At 42.7% G+C, this 24,681-nt stretch overlaps 1 protein-coding gene across 1 annotated transcript in view; it reads left to right on the top strand.

The window, feature by feature from the left end:
* Positions 1-24,681, top strand: part of sgcd (sarcoglycan, delta (dystrophin-associated glycoprotein)) — a 106,292-nt gene that overhangs the window by 70,310 nt on the left and 11,301 nt on the right. The window contains exon 6 of the mRNA XM_034550421.1: positions 21,502-21,574. Coding sequence (XP_034406312.1) covers positions 21,502-21,574 — 73 coding nt within the window. The remainder of the gene's footprint in view (positions 1-21,501; positions 21,575-24,681) is intronic.

Raw genomic sequence — 24,681 nt, 5'->3', positions numbered from 1 at the left:
GGCGAAAAACTCAATGTTTAAGTGGGGTAATTCTATAAACTGCTTCCAAAGTGCAGAGAACCCCTGGTTGAAATCTGGGGGATTCATCTTCTCGCAAAGCCTCCTTTTTAAATATTTTCGGCAGAATTTGGAGTGCAAAATCAGCTGACTTTTGTTTCTCTTTTAAACCAGCTGCAGAAGACATGTGTCTGCTTTTGAGATCCCTTTATTAATGCAGCAGAACATGTGAATTGTTTATTTAATCAAAGGTTAAAGGGGTTTACAGGGACAGATTAACGTAATCATCAGCACATTGGCGGTGTGGCAGCAAAAGAGAAAACAGTGCACCCCAGATGCACTGGATTGACCCCCACCGCCATAGCTAAAGGGTGCGTTTGATATATGTTGCAAACCCCACAGGCAAAAGATATTGTTGTAAAAGCACTCAATTTTGAGAATTCGGTCTGTTTTGCTTCCAAACCATGTCTCCTTTCAGACTGGTGGAAAGAAAACATCCAACATATTCAGGTGAATCTATAGATTCCTCCTAAATGTAATACAACACACACTTGTTGAAATGTACTTGTATTTACCCTACTTAATAAGTTATCCTGAAGAAATAAAGATCATTTTAAAATACATATTTACACTTATTGATAGCTCATATTTTATTCCTATAAACATGTCCAACTTTTTTTTATGGCTGTTGACGGCTGACATATAGAGTGAAATAAAGAAGTAAGTTTATGCTAACTACACCTTTTGTGACATGATTTATTTATGTTTTACAGTTGATTTCACAGTGAACTGACTTTTGACCTGCCCTGATACTATCTGGAGAGCAAGTGATAATGATAATCCAGTTTTTGCAGTTTTGGACATGAGATGCTCTGAGCCAAACTTGCAAAAGCAGCATAAACATAATTAAAATTATGCTAAGAAAACTCAAAGCATTCATTCTGCACTTTACTTCCTCCTCTTTAACTGTTAAGAGAACCTGAGGCCAAATTAATAAGCTCTTGGGGTCAAATGTGTGAACTGTGAGGGAAAAATAACTTTGTCAGCTCACCTCGTGAAAGTTTGAGATTCACTGGCTCTGAACGTCAATTGATGGAGCCCACAGGCTGAATTGGTGCGACCATTGTGGTCCTGACCCGCAAGAGAAAAATACACTAAATAAATTCTAAGGATACAGGGCGGGAAAAACATCAGGGGCAAAAAAAGTTTTCAAAAGCATCACCGAACAAACCAAAGTCTCCGGGCAACTTTGATCTCGGCTTTCTTTCCCTTCAGGCTCTGATTTATTCTCCGTCGTTACGGAAACAGGTCTGACCTTCAACCGCTGTGAGTAAAACACTCACACAGCTTGCTCCAGACTCTTATAAACGGGCTCACGACCCGAAAAGGGCTCGCGGATCAGCCGCCCTCTGCATCTTCACTCCGGGAGTTCTGACCTGCTCTTCCTCGGCTGTTTTTGAGGGAGTCTTTGCGTATGTTTTTCTCCGAGCCGCTCAGAAGGAGCTGGTATTATTCTGTCCCTGCCTTGGCCCTGTGGACCCTCAGGAGCCTGGAGCTAACCTTGCATCAGCCTTTTGGCTCCAGGGTTGCCACGGATGTTACAAGGGCCTCCGTTGATATAGTTGCCCTTGGGAGAGTGCCTTTTCTCAGAGTTGACTGTGTGGACTTCTAATGCTCTTTTTATGTGCCGGACTATTTTTACAGGGAAGACGGACGGGGAAGATGGGGCAAAAACAGAGGGTGATAAAAATGCCACAAAGATCGTGGACCAATTTTGAACCTGGGAAGTTAAACCGAGCCCCCTGAGATAAGTGCTATTTTCGCCCTCTATTGAGCGGGACGTCCCAGGAGCAATCCCAACTATCAGCCTGAGTCACCGCATGGTTTGTTACACAGAACCATCGGAGGACCTGTTTTTGGAAACTTTCAAACACTTAAAAAAAAAAAAAAAAAAAATACTTTTGAAGGAATCCTTTAAATGTCAGAAAGATTACGCGAGAATCCCGGGATCACATACTATGCGAAAATCCATCTGGTCGAGTGTTTGTGTCCAGTCGGCCAATACAAGGACCAATTGGCTAGGTGTGCGAGACGACTCAGACAGGTGACTGTTCAACCTCCTATGAGGTTAGCGTAGATGCTGCATTAGCATCAGTTCTATCTGAAAGGATCAAAGAACGATACTGAAGGTTTTTTTCCTCTTCTCCGAACTAGCTTTGTCTGGAGTTTATTGACAGCTGGTTGATCCGATCACCTGCCAGGTATTTCTTTAATAAAACAGTGTTTCCAGTGAAAGGCGTCTTTGAAGGTTCTGTGTTACAAACCATCTGGCGGGTCAAGTTGTGAAAATGCCAGACTGGTTCTAGACCTCCCGAGTCGCTGCCCAGTTTTCTGATTTGACCAGTGATTCACATTAATGTGTGTTCTCACTGACAGCTGCGTCCGAACACGGTGTCCGAATGAAGTGAAAGGGAATCTCATTTCAGTCTGATGATCAGGCCGTAGGATTGCAGTGTCTTTTTTTAAATTTCTCCAGTCATTAACACAATGATACCAAATCAGCCAATGCTCGTGCTTCAAAACCTCTTTGTCCAAACATTAAATAATAATGTCAAAAACAGGAAGGCGCGACTCCAATACGCAGAGACAGATTACTGCGAAAGGTTTCTTATGACTTGGGGATCCATTAGAAGTGGGACTACAAGTTTAAAACTGCAGGGATATATTTTTAGAACGTTACGCAATAAAATATCAAGGCTGATCAAAGGGACAACATTGTCTGTGTATATATATATTTATTTATTTGAGTGCAACACAAAACAAAATATATTTGTCTGTGGTAAACCTCAACAGTTCTGCACTTGAGAAAATATCTACCAGGGTGATCTTCATCTTTATGTTCCATCAAACCTCTCCCAGGCTCGGTCATATATCCACCCCGAAAGCTTCAGTCTCAGACTTTTATTTCCAGCCCTCCTTGCCTCAGAGTGGACACCGTTAAGCCGTAATAAGACCATAAAAGACACCTCAGAGTTACTGCGTAGGGGGGACGCCACGGCGGAAGATTTATTCAAGGCGAGACAGAGGCAGCCTACATTTCATGGTTTTATCCGGTGTGAATGGGAAGTGTGCTAGTGTGCGAGCGGCCATTGGATTCCTGTCAGCTGACCACGTTAAGGAGATGATGAAGAATCCATTAAACCTCCGTCACTGCAGCGACTACTGATCTGTGTTTGTGCGTGTGTGTGTGTGTGCCTGTGTGTTTTAATTATAACTGTTCATCTCCACTGCATCAGCTTTCAAGCAAACCTATTAAAATGAGTGGTGAAGTGAGGAGCCGCTTGTAAAAAATCGGTGTCAGTCTTGGAGATGTATGTGTTGAATGCACATCCCTTGATTGGCGTAGATGTGCGACGACTCCATCGACGCTGCAGCATGGGGACTTTCACTGGGAGGGACGCGCACTTGTCTTTGGAAAACCTCCAAAAGGGAAAAAAAGTTTATAAAGTTTAGTCACGCGTTTGCGTCCCGCACACCTGGCTGGCTTCGGGGGTTCGAGGACGCCTCCGTTTCACGCCCGACGTTTAAATCCAGCCGCCAGCGGTCACGAATCCAGATTAGATTGTAAGCGTGACGGGGTGGCGCTCTCTCCTTCCTTCCGCTCCGGGCTGACACCGACCCCGACAAAGCGCTTCGAGAAGAGCCCCGGCGAAGTTTATTTGCGGAGATCGCGGCTGGCATTGTTTGTTTTCCCAAAGCACTTCCATGTCAGGGACAAGCAGTCGGCGTCCTATAGGCTGTTGAGGAGTGTAATGTGCTCTCTGTCTTTACCCCCCACCCACACACACACCCTTCAACGCGTAATGGGCCATCTGTGTGTGAGAGAAGGGGAGCGCAGTTAGCGCTAATGCAGTCATAACATCTAGCATGAAAGCATAACCGACAGCCATGATGCCATTCTTTCAACACTGATGGCTGAGTTTACTCTGAGGTGACTTTCACTGTCATCTGTGGCCTGTGCATGTGGTAAAGAGGAAGAAAAGGGGGGAGGTGGGGAAATAACAGGTACACAACGATGTGTTTCATGTCGGGGGGTCACCTGCGTTGCACATTGTTCAGACTGCAGTTGTGTGATGTTGTTGAATGGCAAAGTATTGCCTCATGCATTGAGATATCTCTGTTATTCCGTCTCGAACAATGCGAGCAGAAGATGTGAACGAACACATTGGTACAGAAACATGAATGTGGCACAAAACGCCCACTTGGACACTAACTTGAGAATTGATGCGCCAAGACAGAGGTTTGTACAAGACTGTACAAACCTCTGACAAGACTGTACAAACCTCTGGCCAGATCCTCCTCAAATGAACATCAATAAACCTTGCACTGCTTTCACTTCGTACTTTAGATACAGTGTATACACTTTCATTTTAATTTCCTTTAATAATTCATTCTTAAATGTAAATGTAATATGTCTTGCCCTGCTTTTTTATTTTATTGTATTGTCTATATGTAAACATGTTTGCTGCCGCTTTACTAAATTTCCCCCTGGTTGATGAATAAAGAAATATCCTATCCAATTATGACGATTTTACACAAATACATCTAATGATGACATTTTGAAAAGACTTGGCGTACAACCACCAGTCGACGATGCTGCAGTCTATATGTGAAACAGATGGTTTGCGAGCATCGCTTAGAAGATGTTAGCTTCTACTCTGGAAGATCAAATCATATCAAGTGACTACAAATTGGATCCCAACCCCGAGGTTGAGAAGCTCTGATTAAGGCCCTCTCATTTCCCTCTCTTCACCTCCGCTTGTCTCTCTTTGACTTGAACAGCTGCGGAAACGTTGATTAATGCGCAGACAGGAAGGCAAACACGAACAAGGCAAACACGAACAAGACAAACACGAGTCGTCCCACCTACACACCGTGTTCTAATAATTTTTCTTTTTTTTTTTCGCTGTGTAACTACTCTGCCTCTTGTCATTTGCCCAAACGCTGCCCTCATTTGTGTCTGCCATATGGCTCTCTCATTATCGTTTCAACGGGCGCTGATTGAATGGGAGGGGTACACAGGGAGGATTTTACAGTAAGCAAATGATGGAGAGAAAAAAAAAAAGACTGGACACGGGACAAGTGTTTGAGAGACGACCGTGGTTTTTTGTGACGTTTTTTTTATTTTCACTGCGTTCAATCGGCTGCATCGAGATACGGTGTACTGTTCTGTACTCATTGATACATTCATATATTTGTCATAAGCATTCAAAAAGGAAAATAAACACCTTGACTACATGCAGAGATTCAAGGGTGAAACAAACCCCCGGGAACAACACAATCATGACCAAAGCAACAGCTATAAAATGATAAAGACATTTACCTTCAATCAGAAAGACTTTTGTCTTTCATAAGGCCGTATTGTAAAAGAAGTACAAAAAAATACAAAAGGCAGCACTTTTTGGTTTTCCGTCAGGGGTGTGAGGAAAAAAACAGGCAAAGGCAACAATAAAGAGTATTTAATTCCCTGAAAGGTCAAGGCACAGGGCTTCATAAGCGCACAATGTTATGTCATGGCTCGATGATTTATAACGAGACCAGGGGCAAACCATTGCTTACCCCGATGGAGACCACAAGCCTCATGCGCTCGTCTCACAATAAGGTTGCGCAATATATTACGTGTTAGGGCCTCTTCTTAAAATACGTGCGCACACAGACGAGTGAGTGATGTGTAAATCACACACGTGCTCAATACTCAAACTAAATGAACCCCCCGACGAAAGAGTTTTTTTAAAAGGTCGTCGCAAATCGGCTTTCAAAACAGTCGAGCGGTCAACGTATTGCATCTCACTTTCCTCTTTTCGACCGACGCCACAAGTTTTAGTCCTGGTCGTTGGAGGAAGGGAGGATGTTAATCGTTCCGTTAGCGCTGCAGGCTCCTCGCGCCACCCCTCGTCTTTGCTCTGTTCTGCCCAGATCCTGCTCCATCTCCCTTTGACCCGCCGTAACGAGATGGGAGGACGAGCAAAATATATCTCTAATAATGTGAAAATCTCACCGTCCCGTCGTGAGACCCAAAGCCCGTGGTGGCCCCCGTCCATCCCCTGACCCTCGCCAGCTCCTTCATCCTCCTCCTCCTCGCTCTCGTCCTCCCCGGGTTTAATCATTAGGGAGAAATAACTACGAATGGAAAAAGAAAAGAAGGGATCACCGTGAGATGAGAAACAAATGGAAGAGAGAGAGAGAGGAAGGTGGAGGAGAGACGTTTCTGGAGAGCTTTCTGAGATAGTGAAAGGAAAGAGATGAGGAAAGGGATGACACAGTAAGAATGGGGGGGAAGTCTAAGGACAGAGGGTTTCGTATATATTGCACAGGATTGTACAACGCCATTGGGCACATTTGTTATCTGTGATATTGGGCTATATATAAAGCAAACAGAGACTTAAGTGAAGGTAGAACATGGTTAGAACTGCTTATCAACATGTCCTTAAGCGGCTTACTTTCAGTGGCTCTTGTGTCTTCCTGCGGATGCAGATTTATGTAATTCTTTTGGCAAATGGGTGGAGATGCACCACAGCCAGACGGATGGCACCAATTTCCCTGCATTGGGCCACCTGGAGCAAATGTCCGACTTGCGGGAGGTTCTTTAATACAGAGGACGGGGTGACATGTTACTCTGTTATCTGGCTGGCAGCTAATAGCAGTCATGGAATTAAATGAAAGGCTGCAAACAACGGGGGGGGGGGGGGTAATTTTTTTACGTACATAAATTTGCGACAATTGCTCTTATTCTCCCGCTGTTCCACAAACTGTCTGCTGAGAAAAAAAAAAGATATCATTACTGGATGGAAAATAAGTATCTGAGTATAATGAGCATATGTGATTCACTGAAGCTAAAAGAGGTGCTTGACTTTTTGTACATTGTTAATGCTTGGCATTTCTCGCCGGTGCAACGTTACAGGTTCGGTTTCTCAACCATCTGGCGATTGTATATTGGGTAGTCTATATCGCTATGTGTATGTCATATTGTTTCGGTTGCATTCGCTGATCTTTGGTGGTTATTGCCGTTGCATAGATTGACAGACGAATGCACGTCTGCGTGTGAAGACGTCATTTTATACAAACTGTAAGTGTGTTATCATAGATTTTAAAGAGCTGCAACTAACAGTAACTAGTGATAATCTGCCAACATCCCAAATATATTCGCAATTATATAAAACAGAGCAAAGCCACACATGGTCACATTTAAAAAGCTGGAATTAAAGGATTGTTTTAACATGTAAGCTTGGAAAAAAAAAACACGAAAGACCGACAAATCATTCCAGCGGAAGTCAATAAATTTTTTTTAATAACACAAATCCAGCCCCACTTCCTGGTGTTGAACATACTTTAATACAGTTAGAGACAACATAATTCCTCATTCTTGTTTATTATAGCGTGGCGCGCATCCCGACGTCGGCGCTTTTCACGCGGCCTTTTCGCCTTCAGCTCGACGGTTAACCTTCCGGATGGTGTTTGAATTGCTCCGACACGTTGTAAATGTGCACACGCAATCTTGTTTTATACGGCGTGTTTGGTTTCCGGGCGTGTCTGTGTGTGTTCGGAGGGAGGGCTGACGGCTCAGGTGAAGAGCCGTTTAAGTGGGCTGGTAGTTGTGGTCTTAATGGCCCAGTGTGGTCTCCCAGGGGAAGGTTTTTTGGATGCTCGGTCGGGTTATATTGACCGAATAGAAATATACATCACAGCTTCCACGGCGGCTTAAACTGCCGCCGTCATCTCTTTTTTTTCGGCAGCTCGGCAGCGACATCACCTGACCCGACAGTCCGGTGAGGAATCTTTAACAGCAGTAGACCCCCGGTAGATTGATATATAACTTTACAGCATGAATATATTAGGTTACTGTGTGAGTGTTTCATATGTAATCAACCCAAATATCTTTTTCCCAAGAAAGTTTCAATGTAATTAGTTTTTCAACAATGTGTTTGTTTTACTTGTGTAAATAATTATGTTTTCGTGTAATCAGAGGAGGGCAGTTTGTCATTGCTGAATTAACTGCGGTACTGCGGCACATGTTGGTAAGTTAATACTTTTGACAATTGAATATAATGATGTTGATGATTGCAATGAATTGTAATGTTGTCATTAATTTAAGTCGCAGCTCACATTTTGAGAGGTGAACGCATTTCACATTGCGGCTTTGTCGAGTTCCGACCAATACACACTCATTACTACAAGGACTTACAATATATTTGATACAGCGTGCCATATTATATTATATTATATTATATTCTGTCGTGCCAAGGTTCTCTTCTGCTTCAGGCTGCATAATCTTTTGTTTTCGCATCAAATGGGATTTCGGTTTTCACTCTCCCTCGTGGCGGACACCCATGAATTACCTACGGTGGCTTTTGGGGGGGGACAGTTGCTACATGAATCAAGGCAGAATCCAAACCTGGCGATATGATCAGCAGCAGCCTTCTCCTCCCTCGTTTTTTAATTCCAAAGGCATTTCATGAACTCCTCACATCAATTCATGCTCCCTGACCTTGTGAGCGATAAATTACCGCATCTAACAGTCTAATCTGCACGGCAGTGCAGCTCACTGCAGTATTTCACTCTCTGTAGCCGCGCACCTCTGGGGCTTCTCACGTTGGCGGTAGCTCCCTCTTGCATATATGTGCACACGCAACACGTTCTCGCAACCGACTTGTCAAACTCACGTGACTCATGATGGGACCAAGGGTACAGAAGGTCGCCGAGACTTTATATATGGTTTTACCAGTGGACAGGAACAGCGGTTTCCTGGGTGGAAGTCCTGTGGTTGTCTGACCCATCCAAGTCTCGCATCTCATACTCCGACAGTTGCTCCGAGCGTCTAATAAAAGGCACGAATGGGTTTACGTTGCCGTTAGTTGAGTATCAGATGCCTGGTGCGTCGGTATCAGATGCCCGAGGAGGAGGGGGGGGGGGGCGACCAAACTGCGATATTTGATGAGTCGGGAGTAAGAACGGGTTTGGGTACAAATGCCACTGCAAAAAAAACAAAACAGCGCAGCTCTGGTTCCCCCCTGGCTGCAGTTCTTTATAATACCCTATTTTCTCCACAATACCCATAATTCCCCACCACCAATGGCTCTGATCCGGGTAAACAAAAACATTTCTCAGTCGAGCAGATGGCCTGAACATTCCTGTGTGAATGCTATTTTATTGGGTTTCTAAAGACTGTTAATCTTTCTTCTCCAATTTTACTTTGTTGTATTTACCCTGCTCACCCGGGGCGTTTCTCTTTATCCGACACATTTCTCTCTCTGCCCCCTGTTTCCTCTCCTCTTCCTCGCCCCAGTGTTCTCTCTTTTCCCCATCTCGCTGTCAGATGTTCCTTATCAGTGCCTCTCGCTCGCCTACACGAAATACCATCAAGTGAATCTTCATGAGGCCTCCAAACACCACTGATTTATCCTGCGGCATGCTTCATAAGTTCCTGATTGATCTCAGCTGGGGACGACAGAAACACGGAGGGAGGGACAAGCGAGAACGCAAAGAGAGGGATGAAAATGAGATGGAGAAAGGGAACAGAGGAACGAGGACAGGAGGGGAGGAAAGGAGGACCAAAGGAAAGACATGTAGAAGAAGAAAGGGAAACATGGAGGGCAGAGAGAGAGAGATGCAGAAGCAAGAACTGGAGTGAAGGAGGCGTTGAAACAGGGAGCTAGGGAACGAAGGAAGAGAGGAAAGGATAGGTAGGAGGAAAAAATAAAAAAAAGCAGAAATAGAAAAGAAAGGAATGGAGAGAGCATGAAAATGAAAGGAGAGAGGCTGAGGGAAGCTAAATGAGGACAGGAGAGGGGAGTGGAGGATGAACACAAGGAAGAAAGAAAACAAAGGGCTAAACAAGGGAAGAAGAACAGGAGCACATGAAGAGTGAGGGGTGGAATTGGTATTGGAGAGGGAAGGAAGCAGGGAAGGAATCATAAAAGGACAAAAGTATGAAAAGAAGAGTGAGGAGTAAATTAATGAAATAATATGGAATAATGCGAGGGTTAAAAGGGTAAGGAGAAGGAGGCAACTAGGAAAGGCAATGGAGGGAAGAAGGCTCTTTGGGGAGGGAGGATAAAGGAAATGAGATTAGGTTATAAATATATAGGCGAGAAGGAAGGAAATTGGGAAGAGAACAAAAAGGGAAAGAAAATAGAGAGAAGAAATAAGATTACCACCTAGGTCAAATTTTGTAAACGCACTGATGAAATAATTTGAAAAGGACGAGGCGTAATATTTTGTCTGGAGGAAGTCGACAAAAAAAACCTCCGGATGGGTGTTTTTTTTTTTTATCGATCCCTCGTGCAGTCTGTTTGTACACGTTTACGAAGGCAAATAGAGCGAGAGGAAGGCGATGAGAGGAAGGCGATGAGAGGACGGAGGAACAGAGTGGTAAAGAGCGAGCGCGGAGGCGGCGAGGAGCAGCGTGCGAATGCAGGCGGGCCGCATCGATCCGAGCCGGCTGCTCATCGACTGAGCGGCAGATGAGGACTGATTACACCGCAGTTAAGAGGCACATGAAAGGAAATGGTAGTAATGGTCCGACAGGTTTCCCCACCCCCGCCCCCCACCTCCGTAACCATTAACGGCTTTGAGAATAGCGCCACGGATAAAGCGGCATGTGTGACCTGCGAGGTGTGGAAAGTCACACATAAAAGAAGATCACAATGTCAGACGTGGGTTTTGTGTGTCTCTCAAATTGTACACACTGACATTTAGATTCAACCACATATATCTTCAATGCTGAGGAGAAACCACTCCAGACCAGAAGGCGCTGATGCCCCTACGGGCCGTAGCATATGAAGTTCTCGTTGGCTCCAACATCGTCTTAAAGCCCCTTCCAGCTGGTCGAACCGGGGCACCCCGTTGGTGAGAGACTAGGTCAGCATCTGTATGAGACGCAGCCGGCTTCCAGCTGAATCCAATGTCAACCCATCCACATTAGTATTAGGAGGTGGGAGGTCTGCGTGGATGGTTGGGTCAAACCCAGACTTTAACCCAGGAGACTACTGTCCAGGTCTTGTTTGAAACCAAGTCACGGTTACTCAACACTTTTGTTGGGTAAGTCACAAATAAAAAAATACTTAGTTTCAACCAAACAACGAAGCCCGACTAAGTGCCTAAACCTAAAGCAAGTAAACCTAAAAGGAGAAAAACCTACGTTTGGAAGATTATTTTGAAAATACGCCATGCATGTAGTAATGAGAAAAACTGACACGCTGTCCCTGACACGTCCTAAGCTGACGCTTTCTCACTCAATTTCTCACTTTCTAAACCGACAATCTGATGGCCATTGGTCAGGTGTACGGCGATGTGCACCTTTTTATTGAAAAATAAAGTTATCTCAATGGTCAGTGTGGATGGATTAATTCATTAAAATATCTGTGAGTTTATTTATATAAATGAATGGAAGGTAGGATATCAATCATAAAGTTCAGTTTGCTTTGGAAAAGTGCTCCGCAGCGATGTGAATTAAGTATATAGCAGTCATAGTTAATGAGCCTTAACATTAAAGTGTAATACTTAAATTACAATGAGGTGAAAAATGACACACCTAAGACCTTTTCAATATCAAACTACTGCCTCTCTTCATCTCGTGTGCGTCACGAAGATAGTGTTGGTTTGATGAACAACCATCGATTAAAAAGTTAAACTCTGAACAAATACCTCCATTTTTTTATGTTCTATTTATCAGTCCCAGCTTATGTGGTGTGACTGCTGGGGTCAATTTTTGAAGTCCAAGTCATTATGAAATTGTTTCCTCATGCATGAGCCTGACATCCACATGCAGCCATAAATAGATGTTGACGCATGCTGCTGCTAAGCTTGGTTTCGACATCAGTGTCGGAATATTTAACAGAAACAAATTAGACACTATACAGTTTGGTGTATTATATGACTGCTCGACTGCCTATTTAGTCTCATGAGAATGAAAAAGAGAAATAACTCGTTATAGATGTTGATTTAATATCTGATAATTAATAACTGATTGTGTTCATTAAACATACACCATGTGATCCAAAGTATATGGACACAAATAAATGTTGACACCCAAACATGGCAACAATATGTAATAGTTGTACATGTAATTCCAACACCGAGGACATTGATCTGCAGCTCTAACAGTTGTTCGGCCAGATGTTGAACTTGCTGCAGGGACTTGCCCCTCAATCCACCAAAAGAGCATTAGTGAGGTCCAACACTGGTGTTGGGGGATCAGGTCTCGCTCACAAGTCGCTGTCCCAGTTCATCACACAGGTGTTGGATGGTGTTGATGGTCAGAAGTTCTCTTCAGGCAAACGGTTTCCTTTATGGAGCTGGCTCGGTGCGCACAACGTTCTCATGTCTACTGTCTAAAATGTCCCTGTATTGAGATTTCCCCTCTTAAGGGGGGCCCTGACTATCGGGGGCGTGAGAAAATATTGGAATTAATGAGTATCGCACATATTACATGTGCTGGATTTTTCTGGATTCGTGGTCCCCAGAGGATTTTTTTTTTTTCTCGAAACGCTGCATGGATTTTTGATTAACTGTTTAATGCTTTATTTAAATTTACAAATATATGCACCTTCTCAGCATTGATGTTAGATGTTACAGGGACGTTCTTTCAGATCACACTGTTATTTTTTTAGGTGTCATGCATATCCTGGTGTTTTTTTTATACTATTGATAGTTTTCCCGAATTACATTTTGAAAATCGCAATAAATGGCATTGCTTACACTATTGCAAAATATCTCAATATATCATGATACATATCGTATTTTCCACTATTGCATATACACATATATATATATATATATATATATATATATATATAAAGTGAGAAAACTCTTAGAGATTCTACTTTTTTCATTTAATATGTTACAACGCAGCCTGTAAAGTGTCGTCTTCGGTAAAGCAGGACGGATGAAAAGGGACAATTAAATCGTCTGCAGCCGCGTCGGAGCAGAATCATCAAAATGTGTTTGCTGCGAGCATTCGGAAACTATTTTATGTATATATATTTTTTTTAAGATGCACAGTATGCAAATAAATGACCTGAAAATGAGCTTAAAACACACACACACACACTCGCTCGCTGCCTTGCTAATCAGCTTGGCCCGAACACTCTTGAAGTCGATGTCCCCGGCAGGCCTATTTGCAGAGGAATATCAAACGTCCTGCTCACTATATCATTCTTTCCCATTAGAGGCTCAGGACTTCATTACTGCCGCCCCGCCGGCTGCAGGCTTCAAACACGTACAGACAGACATCAAGGTTCAGGCTCTTAACTTATCTTTTTACAATCTGTGTTGGAAATTGAAGGACGTTACCCACTGTGTGCTCCGTAATGTCCATCTGCGTGTCTGCCTGTCTCACTTTAGCTCGGTCCGTCGCCGCCGCTGTGTCTGCGCCGCATGCCGTCACGGCCCCCTTTCTACATCGCTGCTCATCATTTTAGCCTTTATGTTTCTTTGCCCTATGACGGGATGAGTTGTATGTCCCCTTTGCGCAATAAAATGTACACTACTGCCAGTCACACGTGAGAGTAATGCGGCACATGACATCACTTCCATTTTTACACTGCAGCCGGAATATAATGGAATGATTTCATTTTTTTTTTTTTTTTGCTTTTTATTTTGTATTTGCATGAAGAAAACATATATACTTCTATTAAATGTGGACTTTTCAAAATGTAATCAGTTGTACAGAAATGTTAGATGACATTTAATGTCATCAGCACGCTGACATGCTTACGGGAGCAACGTTAAAGCCCCTGATTCCTCGCAGGTATAACGTGTGTCATGTCGGCCATCTTAGTTTAGCGCGTTAGCATGCTAATTACAAAATGCAGCTGAGGACGATGGGAAGGGCTTTCATCTTTCAGGTATTGAACAATTTGAAATGTCCACCTTATGATGCTTCTTAATGAAATGTCAGAGGATCCCCAAAGTTACCTCAATGTCCCCTTGGGGGGGGGGGGGCACCATGACTGTCCGTACAAAATATAATTAGAAGCCATCCACCTGGTAATGAGATTTTTCAGTATCGGTCCAAAGTGTTGAACCGACGGACATTGCCATTTGAGGAATCACTAGTGCATTCCCATGAATGGCATTGACCTATCATAGATTTGTACCGAGGTGTACAACACAAATTGGCTGGACTCTGCATGTTTTTTCTCAGTATCTGACAGTCACACATTGGAAAAGAGAGGAAAAAAAAGACGGACTCTGTGACACATCTAACAAAACAAATCTAAATCTGGACACATTGCAGTGTAAAAGATCATCGGTTGAGCTTGTACGCCTTTTCTTTTTTTCCTGTGTTCGTGGCGATGGGGGGTTGACGGAGTAGAGGTCTGGAGGTGGCAGTCGATTTAATCACCTTTGTCCCTGACTGATTACCACTGCCCTGGCACATATCTCTCAACTATGGTGGTGATGACAATGGTGTGTGTGTGTGTGTGTGTGTGTGTTAGAAGAGAGAGAGAGAGAGAGAGAGATATGCGGAATAGAAATAATATAAACATTTTGCTTCATATTCTACCTCCGAAGAATACAGTTTATCAGTAAAGATAAATCATTAACATCCGTGTTGGTTGCATACATTATGCGTTATCGGTGCTACTTTGTGTCAATAATCAAATTATACGGGAAACATTCCATAGAGGCAAACTGAGCTATAAAACTAAGTAACTCTTGAGAAAGACTTAATTGTGCGTTGTCACTTATTGTTTTGCATACATTTCTTAGTGGGCGGGATTCAAAACTGCCGTTGAGCTAATTTGCTGTTCGCAAGACCGAAGAAATACCAAGTGGCAGGCTCTGAGGAAGAGAGACTTTTAAATGTGAGGCGCTGGGTGAGGAGAATCCTGCACAGATCTGGGGTCAGGCTGAAAAAAAAAATAAATCCCTCTCTCATATTTAAGCTCTTATGTCAACCTCTCATCCCCAACAGGTCTATGGGTTGAACATTTTAATCCGAATCAAGAACTACTCTGTGATCTTCCAAAACCCACTGGCAGTGCGTCCAAAAATGTGCACACACACACACCTACACACACACACACACAGTTGTTTCTGTATTATCCGCTATTGGCTGACAGCTCGTCACTCGGTGCAGACCGGGGTGGACGGCTGTTATGTAACCTCGGTCGCCGATGCCACTCCGGCATTGTTAGAGTGCCCGTCGCCGTATCGCCGTTCACTGTCGGGCTTTCGCCTGTCACTCTGACGGCAGCGTCTGTCCGCATTTTAAGGCGGTAGTGGGGGAAAAAAATCAAAATGATTGATATTCACCTGCAGTGGGGGAGAAGTTGTCGGTGGTTCGTTCACGTCTTTCCCTCCAGCGGGCTGTAATCCGCCCGCTGATTCCTGTACGTGACGAGTGGAACTCGAGTTGAGCAAGAGAGACCCATTTGTCACCGAGCTCGTGGCATAGTTAGCTTCTCTTTCTCCTCCTTTTTAATTTTTCCTCCCTCTGGCCTGGTCTCTCACGTGTTCTTTCTGCTTCTTTCCCTCCGTTTCTCCATCTTTTCGCAGTTTTTCCTCCCCTTTTCCTTCCAAATGCAGCTCTGACTTTGATCTCTCTTACTTCTCCCTCTTTACTTTCTCTAATCCGCTGGCTGCGTATTCTATTTGACAGCACGGACTTACTGTTGAGGTGGAGAGTTGCCCCCCTTTAATGAAGGCTGTTGATTTTCTTATACCATTCAAAGGAGAAAGGGCAAAGCTTCTCAGCAGGGGGGGGGCGCTGGCTATTTATTAGAAAGGGCTGCTGGCTACAACTCCAGTGTGACTGCGATCCCAAAAGGGAAGTTTATTGTATACTCTGAGGCAGAGAAAATGATGCAATGAGAATGAAAGATAATATGGAATATGGGGGCAAAGAGAGAGAAGTATTAAATGGATGAATATTAAACAACGGTTCTTCAGGATGATTCGCCTCCAGGAGTCTGTCGTCTCTGCTAATGACTGCTACACCAAGAGCAAACAAAAGCGTAGTTCCATAACTGGTTTATTTAGTCGTCATTTTAGTGTCTCCTAGGATGGTGATGTCAGTTTTATGGTCCATCAGGCATGTCGAGACTGAAATACCTAGCCAATTATCGGAAGGATTACAATTCGTGGTCCCCAGAGGATGAATTCTAATGACTTGTATAATACCCTAATGTGTTGTCTAGCGCAGCCAACAGGTTAAAACGTGCATTATGAATGTTTAATGTGACTGTATGCTTACTCTGTTAGCGTGCTAGCCTTGTATTGCTAATCTTTGCGCATAAACAGACTTCGGCAGATAGGCGCGCTAAATGTTAACGCGCTAAACCCTCCATGACCATGTCAACGTGGTGTGTAATTACAAACATGCTATCAAGCTAAAAGTGCAATACTAAAACATTCTAACCAAGCTGACAGGATATATGTTACATATTAAATATTAAACATTAGCTGATAATAGGCCAAATGTTACTTTTTATACAGTATATATTAGCATTCTAACAAGCTAAATGCTAAATGAAGATTCAAACAGCGTGAACACAATGTTCAAATGTATTGTTATTTTTGATAACCGGGATATGGTAAAACCTGCCAAAGAATCCCTCATGACCCTATTTTTGTGTCCACGGTTACAGGCAACAACCTCGTTCTCCCCCCCCCCCCCCCCCCCGTGACGTCAGTGCTCACTAACTAACACTGCTGCGTGGTTCAACAAGATAAGACTGTTGGTCTTTTTGAAACGCAGAATATATTGTTTTAAAAGTTGGATTTTTTTTTTCCCCACCACCGGCCTCCGCTTTAATTTATTAAAGCAAGATACATTTGACATGTTCTAGAACAAACTACGACTACATCTGTGCACCAGTATATCGTTGTCATGCGACAGAGACAGATAAATGCAGGATTCATGGTTGTATTATTGTTGCTCGTGCATTGGCCGGGGACCACCACCAACCATTACAATTATTCCTGGAGGGAGTTTCCTCTGTGACTTGTGTATCTCAGTATTTCATCACTTCTAAGATACTTCAGGCCACAGCTGATGACATCCACCCCTGGTCTGACTACCGCCTCATAAACACACACATCTGTTCACACAGACACATTCATCTTTAACGGCATCATTTATTTTCTCTTCCTCCCCCCCCTCGACCCCCAGCTGGTCCATGAACATGTCAGCGCTGTGACGTATTGCTGCTGTCTGCTCAGTATTCATGTGCGGCCTGTGATCAGAAAATCTGATAGATCAAGTTTTATTCACAGAGGTGGAGTCGTCACACGCCGCTGAATACAAATACGGACAACGAGCGCACAAATATGAACATCTGCCAGTCACAAAATCAATAATCTGTGACCATCAATGTCTCACACACAACTGACCAATACTGATAATTTCAAAAATCTGAAAACAATCTAGTATCCAATAATATTTATTACAAACCTCATATACACGTGCAAATACTGAATACATTGCCTCATATTTGTTTCTATTACCAAGCTACTCTAAATGTGCATCATAAACGTGTCAGCAAGGTAAAAAATGTGTGCATCGGCCACTCGTCAAATGCGAGTAAAAGTCAGAGTTGTCGAATAGAATATTATAGAACAATATGCACACTGGTGGCAGCCAATCATTGCATCACATTCTTGAGTCTGCAAGTATGTGGCGGCACATTGCTGGAGTATGGTGTCCAAAAAATCAAAAGATTTATTTTATGGGATAGTGGGAGTAGTTGACAAAAAAAGGTGCTGAGAAATAATAATAATAATAATACATTTATTTATATAGCACCTTTTAAAAACAGGGTTTACAAAGTGCTCTACATAGAAGCAAGGTAAAAACATAACATCAATACAAGTAAACATTTCAGAAAATACATGAGGCAAAGGAAACGATGCCATAAAGTGGTGCTGACCAAGCCGCAGTACAAAAAAACACTATATTAAGATTTAATTACTCAACGGCAACACTTTAAATGCGTAATGCGGAAAAATGCTGGCTATGAATGGTTTAAAAAAAACTTGATTTGATTGCATGAAAAACTGCCGTGTTTAATACCAGGGCGAAGTTAAAGGTTAAGCTTTGTTGCGCTAATTTCAGCTAATTTAATTACTTCCCTTCTGGCGTCAGGATCAATTTCAATTCAGTAACATGGTGCTGTGTTGTTGTTGTTGTTGTTTTTAATCCTGATTGCATCACAGAGCATTTTCAATATGCCAGAGTTTTGGATTGTGCGGCTCTGTGTGGTACAATCTCCACGGAAATAGTTCATGCAATATCTTATGCGTACCAAACGATAGATAAAACCTGATTTAAAAAATAAAAATCATTCATCAAATAACCCATTTATAATACATCCAGGATATCCAGTCAAATTAAAGTTATCAAAAAATAATAATTAAATAAAAAGATTGTCTGCTGACGACATCATTGTGTTTGAACATCCTATATGGGCGATATTAATGGTGGTATGAAGAAAATGACATTGGTTTTATCTTTTAAAGTAGCGATGTAAGGCAGAGTGACAGCCAGAAGCAAAGTAAAGAGCTTTTTGTGCTTTTAAAAAAAAAAATTTAATTCCGACCGAGAGCTGAGATTTCAGATGCGAGGCTTCCACTTCACTTTACATCCTCCTCTTTGTACTCTGGCTCTAACTGACTGAACAGGTATTTAAATGTCACCGGAGCTTTCATGAGCTACTAGGAATAGAGGATTTTTTTTCTCTCTTTTCTTTTCATTTTTTTTTTTTTTCAATCAACAAACAGGGAAATTAATCAAATTCTGAACTGTTCGGCAAAAAAAAAAAAGAAGGATTTGTGAAATATATGACGGGTGAAATGACTCAGTTAGTACCAAATGTTCAACACCGTAGCATGTACGTTTTACTTGGTAATCCATGATGTATATTTACAAAGCAAGAGTTCAATACACTACAAAAACTACAAAGAGAGACCAGAAGTGACTCCACCTGTAGTCGTCATTAAGAGGACATTTATCCATCCCACAGCCAGAGCCCCACTTTGCATAAAGATATTGTATTTCCCTGACTTATGAAGAGCTCCCTGGAGGAACGAAAAATGTTGTAAATATCTCGGAGGACATTAGGGAAACTCGGCCATTAAATGCCTGTTTAACTGTAAAATTGCTCCAACTTGTCAAAGTTGTCCTGCCACACCTGAATATGGCCTGGTTGGCTGGAACATGAATGACTTAAATAAGACACAGTTGTTATTTTTAAATTGTGGATGCACGATGTAATGACTACAAAAACTACTTCTGCACTCTTTGACGTCCATACCAATGTTCCCCACTCATTATTTATTCTAAAAAGGCAGTACAACAGATGCTTTATAGTATTCAATTCATAGGTTTGAGGCGTGTGAGAGGAGGGGGGGGGGGGGCTATAATGGGAAAAAAAAGCTATAATGATTGTGAATCCCATTCTCATGTCCCGACTAAATATGATCATGTTTTCCTTTGGGTGGCAGGCTATTTGAACTCGATGAAACCGGTTCTACAAGCCGCTGCCTGTTAAATACACAGATATTAATGCTGACTCTACTATTCAATCGTCGAATGTGGATTTTTTTATTGTCTTTTTTTATGGCAAACAAACGAAGGCTCGACAATCAAACCAAATCCACCGTCATTTTTGTTTGACGGTCGCGTGACGTCACAGGTGTCATCGGGTCATCGCTTTTTTGACACGCGCGCACTTTATCGCACATATCAACACGCATCATCATCGACGTGGTCGGGAAACTGCTCCTCCATCCGTTTATCTTGGATGAGCGTCGCCAGCCGAGGAGCGTCCCCGCGGTGCCTCAAAACGCTTTTTCAAACACATTTAGTCATGGCCATTGATCTGCACCTGATGCTTTGTTGATTTGACGTACCTGACTGCTCCAGTTTACTCAAGCTGAGCAGCTGTATTTGCACTGCAGACCGGCGAGAGCCCCCCGGGGGGGGGGCTGAGCGCCAGCCGAGCGTCTGACCTTTTTTAATGCCGCTATCTCGTACTTCGTCACAAACAAGCGACGGCATGTAAGTCCTTATCTAACGAGACTAAATGTCTTTGCACACACTGGTGGCCCATGCGGTGCTTTTTACACAGCGTGAAATATAGTTATTTGGAGCACTTCTGTATTCATACTTCACGACTTTACTATATTGTGTGATATTTACAACGGGCCGGCAAATAAACACACCATGAGTTTCATTCAGCTGATTGCATTTATTAGCCTCCTCTCATGCTAATGTGCTCATGCCAGCATGCGTATTGGTAGTTATTGGATATTAGCAGGTGATTAGCATCCAACATAAAGCATAACTGACCAGAGTCTTCGCTTCTATACTTTACTACAATTTGCTGAAACTCAATGCAAATGTGTTCACGTTTCAAAATACTGCACACCACAGCTGGAGACCGGCATCTCTCATTGCTTCGATATGCACGGAGACGCTGCCACATGTGTAGTTCTTCATTGCATGCTGCAGCTCTGTAGTCTTTATCATGGCTGCGTTGTAGTTCTTATTTTCTGTTTCTATATTTTAATTATACTACTGCCACTTATTAGGGACGGGCATACAACTACTATTTGCTATCCACCTGGAATATAAACATTTCTGAACTACACATAGCGCATGCTATCACAGAGCATTGAGCATTGAACCCTTATGGAGCGTCACCTCACTGCCCACGGGAGGTCATGAATAAAAGAGATTGAGATCCAGTCACACTGGCCTGTCACAGGGAAGGGAGCATATTTATGACATCACGTTGTTTTGAACTGTTTTGAAGTGTCAGGGGCCTCAAGTCGTGGTAACGGGCCCCTGTGCACGCTGTCACGAGGGGCCCTGCACACTAGTTACTGAGCTATGATGCATACGCACACATAATCACATAGGAATCTGACAATAGACAACATTCCATGACATTTACCCAGCAATTACCGTTTCATATCTGTACAGGAAAAAAATGCCAAAGAAAATAAGAAATTACTCATTTAATTATTATTAAATTATTAATTAAAATTTTTCTATAGTTTAATTATGGTTTTAATTGTTTGTTATAGGTTCAAGTTTGCTACTGACCATGAAGTAGATGGGTTTTCCTTTTTTGCTATATTCTAGAAAATGGCAACTTGTTGGGCAGTAATCGGACACAGCACTCGTGCCCTACATGTTGTTAGAGAACCTTTAAATCGATCACTTCCTTTTCCCTTGTGATGAAATGTGTTTTTTTCTTTTCTTCTTGTTTAAAAATAGATTAAAAAGTATTCTTCCGTATCAAATGTGTGTGAGTCTGAGTCATCGGTGCGGCGAGGTGAGGAGGGGGGAGGGGGGGAGGGGGGGGGGGAGCTGACTGGAGAGCCGTATGGATTGGCCGAGTCTCACAGATTATGTCCATCGATCGGACGGGGAGGGGTTCGTGTGTTCTGTCCACGGCGGCCTCCTGTCTGACGTCGTGTCTCTGTGGTTTTCAGGGGCCGAAGGAGCCGTGTTCAGCAAATCAGTGGAGACGCCACACGTCAGGGCGGAGCCTTTCAAAGAGCTGAGGTGAGTCATAAATAACAACATATGTGAGGGGCACGCTTGGCATTCACCCAAAAACACACAAACGTACCTGAGACTTGCTTAAGAACACAAATACTACAACTTTGTTTTTTTACTCTACAGCATTTATATGTGTTCTGAGGAGAGCTGAAACCATTAGTCATCAATTTGATAATCAGCTAATCATATAAGTCATTTGTCAAGAAAGCTGTTGCATTCTTCAAAGATTATTCTCCTCTAGATATGTGCCGTGATCTAAATATTAATATAATACTAATGATGGAGAATAATATAGACTGAAAATGGAAGGGTTTGGTCTGTTGAGCAGATCGATTGAACAAGCAACGGTTTGACGAGGTTGGAATCATTTTTTTTTTTTTTGAGATTTGTTTCATGGAGCAAATGTTAAGTCAATGAATCAGGAAAATAAACCAGCACACCAACGTGCAGCACAATCATGAAAATAATTGTTTATGTATGAAAACTCATCTATATGTGTATAATTATCAAACAATATGCATATAGTTGTTTCACATGTTTAAGATGTACGCAATACATATAGTACACATAGCGTATACCTAACTCGAACCCTGTCCTTGTCTCAAATATGCGTTTGCATTAATGAATATTTGGGGATATTTAATGAGGATATGTCGCCTTCGCAATTATTTGTCTTCTTCAATAAAGACCCCCACTGAAGTTTTATGCTGTCAAAATGTTGTGCTGGAAATGTGTGCGATCACTCGATCTGATTTGTCATTGCTGATTGACCGTCAGAGCAGAGGAAATTAAATGTAAAATCTATTGTCTGTGAAAAGGAGGTGAAGAATCTGCTGAATTAGATCAGTATTCAAACAATGAAAACACGACCAGCATCCAATTACATACCTATTAAGTTATCCGGTTTTAACCGGTTTACAGCAATACTCTAGAGTATTCACACGCACTTCCAATTGCCAAATGATATTCCTCCACAGCGCGGACTAATATTCCAATTCTAATAACAGAAACGCAACACTTGGCATTTGTCTGCCATGTATTTTGAATCCATGGCTAATTGATGAATCCCCAATGCTCTACTAATGGCTTTAAGATACAGTTTGATTCATCGTATGCATTTATTAGCCCTTTTTTTTGCCCATGAAAAGTCTGTGATGTGTCAAAAATAATGTAGCATTAAAGGATTTAGAATCCATGAGCTCATTACAGCTTCAACATTTATGCATTTTATCAAACCGTGCCAATTGTGTTTGCAGGTGTTTCAGCCCTGAGGTCTCAATATGTTACTCACGTACATAAAAGATCGTGCCACCTTTCTATTGACTGGGGGGGCACATGTAGAAATCTATGAAGAGGTGAAGATAGCACTTTTCCATGGGCAATTAGCTGTCCTGTCAAGTAATCTCTAGAATCAGTACTGTGTCACGTGCAGGTTATCTTTAGATCAATGGGTCCATCTTTTGGCCTCACCCCTCCCCACCATCCCTTCCTTTTTTTTTTTTTTATCAATCCCTCTTCACTTCCAAAATCAACATCAAATGATCATTGACATCAACAAAAGAGCAATACATCCTGTTTCAAAGGGAGATGAACCAAAGAGGTGTGAGATCAGAGAGAGAGGAGCCATCTCGCTATGGGATTACAGCATGTTGATGTCTTTTTTTACCAAATTATTGCTCAATAGTTCACGAATCCAGAACATAACTGTATGCTCCATCCATCCGCGACAACAAAAGCTGTAATTATTCAATTATTTGTTTCTTTGACAATAGTAAATCAAATGATTATGTGTAATGCAAAAGTGGTTACTGTGAGGAAACAAGTCCCTCCTTACCTCCCAAACTGTCAATCAATCTTGTCTCCAGCCGCACCAGGCAGCTGGTTCCAGCAGTCACGCTCTGATGAACACTATAGCTGTCTAGCACCAACAAGCAGACTGACACGTTAGAGACTAGCTGGAGAAGAAAGTGCACAGCGTAGCAGCTAAAAAGGCCAAACGTCCTCAGATGGACACACACCACGTCACCAATGGGATGATAATGTTTCTCCGTGTCTCCTAAATGGTAGCATGTGGACTTATAAGGTGATAATGCATCAGCTGAATGCAAGCAACTATATATCGCAAGCATTCAATTCAGTTTATTTTGTATAGCCCAATATCACAAATTACAAATTTGACTCAGAGGGATTTACAATCTGTACACATAGGACCTCACATCGAATCAGGAACAACTCCCCAAAAATAACCTTTCACGGGGAAAAAAGGGAAGAAACCTTCAGGAGAGCAACAGAGGAGGATCCCTCTCCCCGGATGGACAGAAGCAATAGATGTCATGAGTACAGAATGAACAGAGTTACAGAGTTACATAAACACATTCAATGAAAATGAGAATGTATGAATCGACCTCCAATGCATGAAACAGAAGGAGGTAGAGAGGAGGGGGGGCGGGGCCAAGGCAGGAGGCCGGCTCACCAGGCAGGAGGCATCAGTCAGCAGAAGCAGAGCAAATCCAAGCGCAAGCAGGCGCTTTTTGAGTGCGACGACGGCAGTTTGAGGGGAATATTTACAAAATCTCAAAGACCGGGCTCTTGAATAAAGCAACAAAAAAAAGAGCCCCATGATCGGCCACTTCTTCTGCCCCTAAGTGGTCAAAACAATCCATGTTGACCACAGTTTCCATTTGCCACGAGGGAGCAAATTACAGCCGCCTTCCAAACCCCGAGAGTTTGATAATCACAAGCTTTAGGGTGGTCCATGACAGGTGTCAAATTCAACTCTGACTGTGTGTGTGTGTGTGTGTGTGTATGTGTGTGTGTGTGTGTGTGTGGACAGCCAAGGATGTCTCCTTGATGTAAACGTCTTGTTTATCATCTTTTTCCTGGCTGTGCTGTCAGATGTGATGGCAGTCAATCACAACGGAGAGAGAGAGAGACATGACGTGATGGTGGGTGAGAGAGAGAGAGAGAAAGAAGAAGAGAGCCACATTGCTGTGTGACAGTGAAGGAGTGAGAAGGAAAAAAAAAAGACGAACTGTGAAACCATATTTGTCAGGATACCTATTATGATATAAATGTTGAACCCCCGAGGCTTGTTCCACTTATGGATTTAA

The sequence above is a fragment of the Cyclopterus lumpus genome, chromosome 14 (genome assembly GCF_009769545.1).
Source record: "Cyclopterus lumpus isolate fCycLum1 chromosome 14, fCycLum1.pri, whole genome shotgun sequence".
Classification (NCBI taxonomy): Eukaryota; Metazoa; Chordata; class Actinopteri; order Perciformes; family Cyclopteridae; genus Cyclopterus; species Cyclopterus lumpus.
This window is presented reverse-complemented; position numbering and strand designations above follow the sequence as displayed.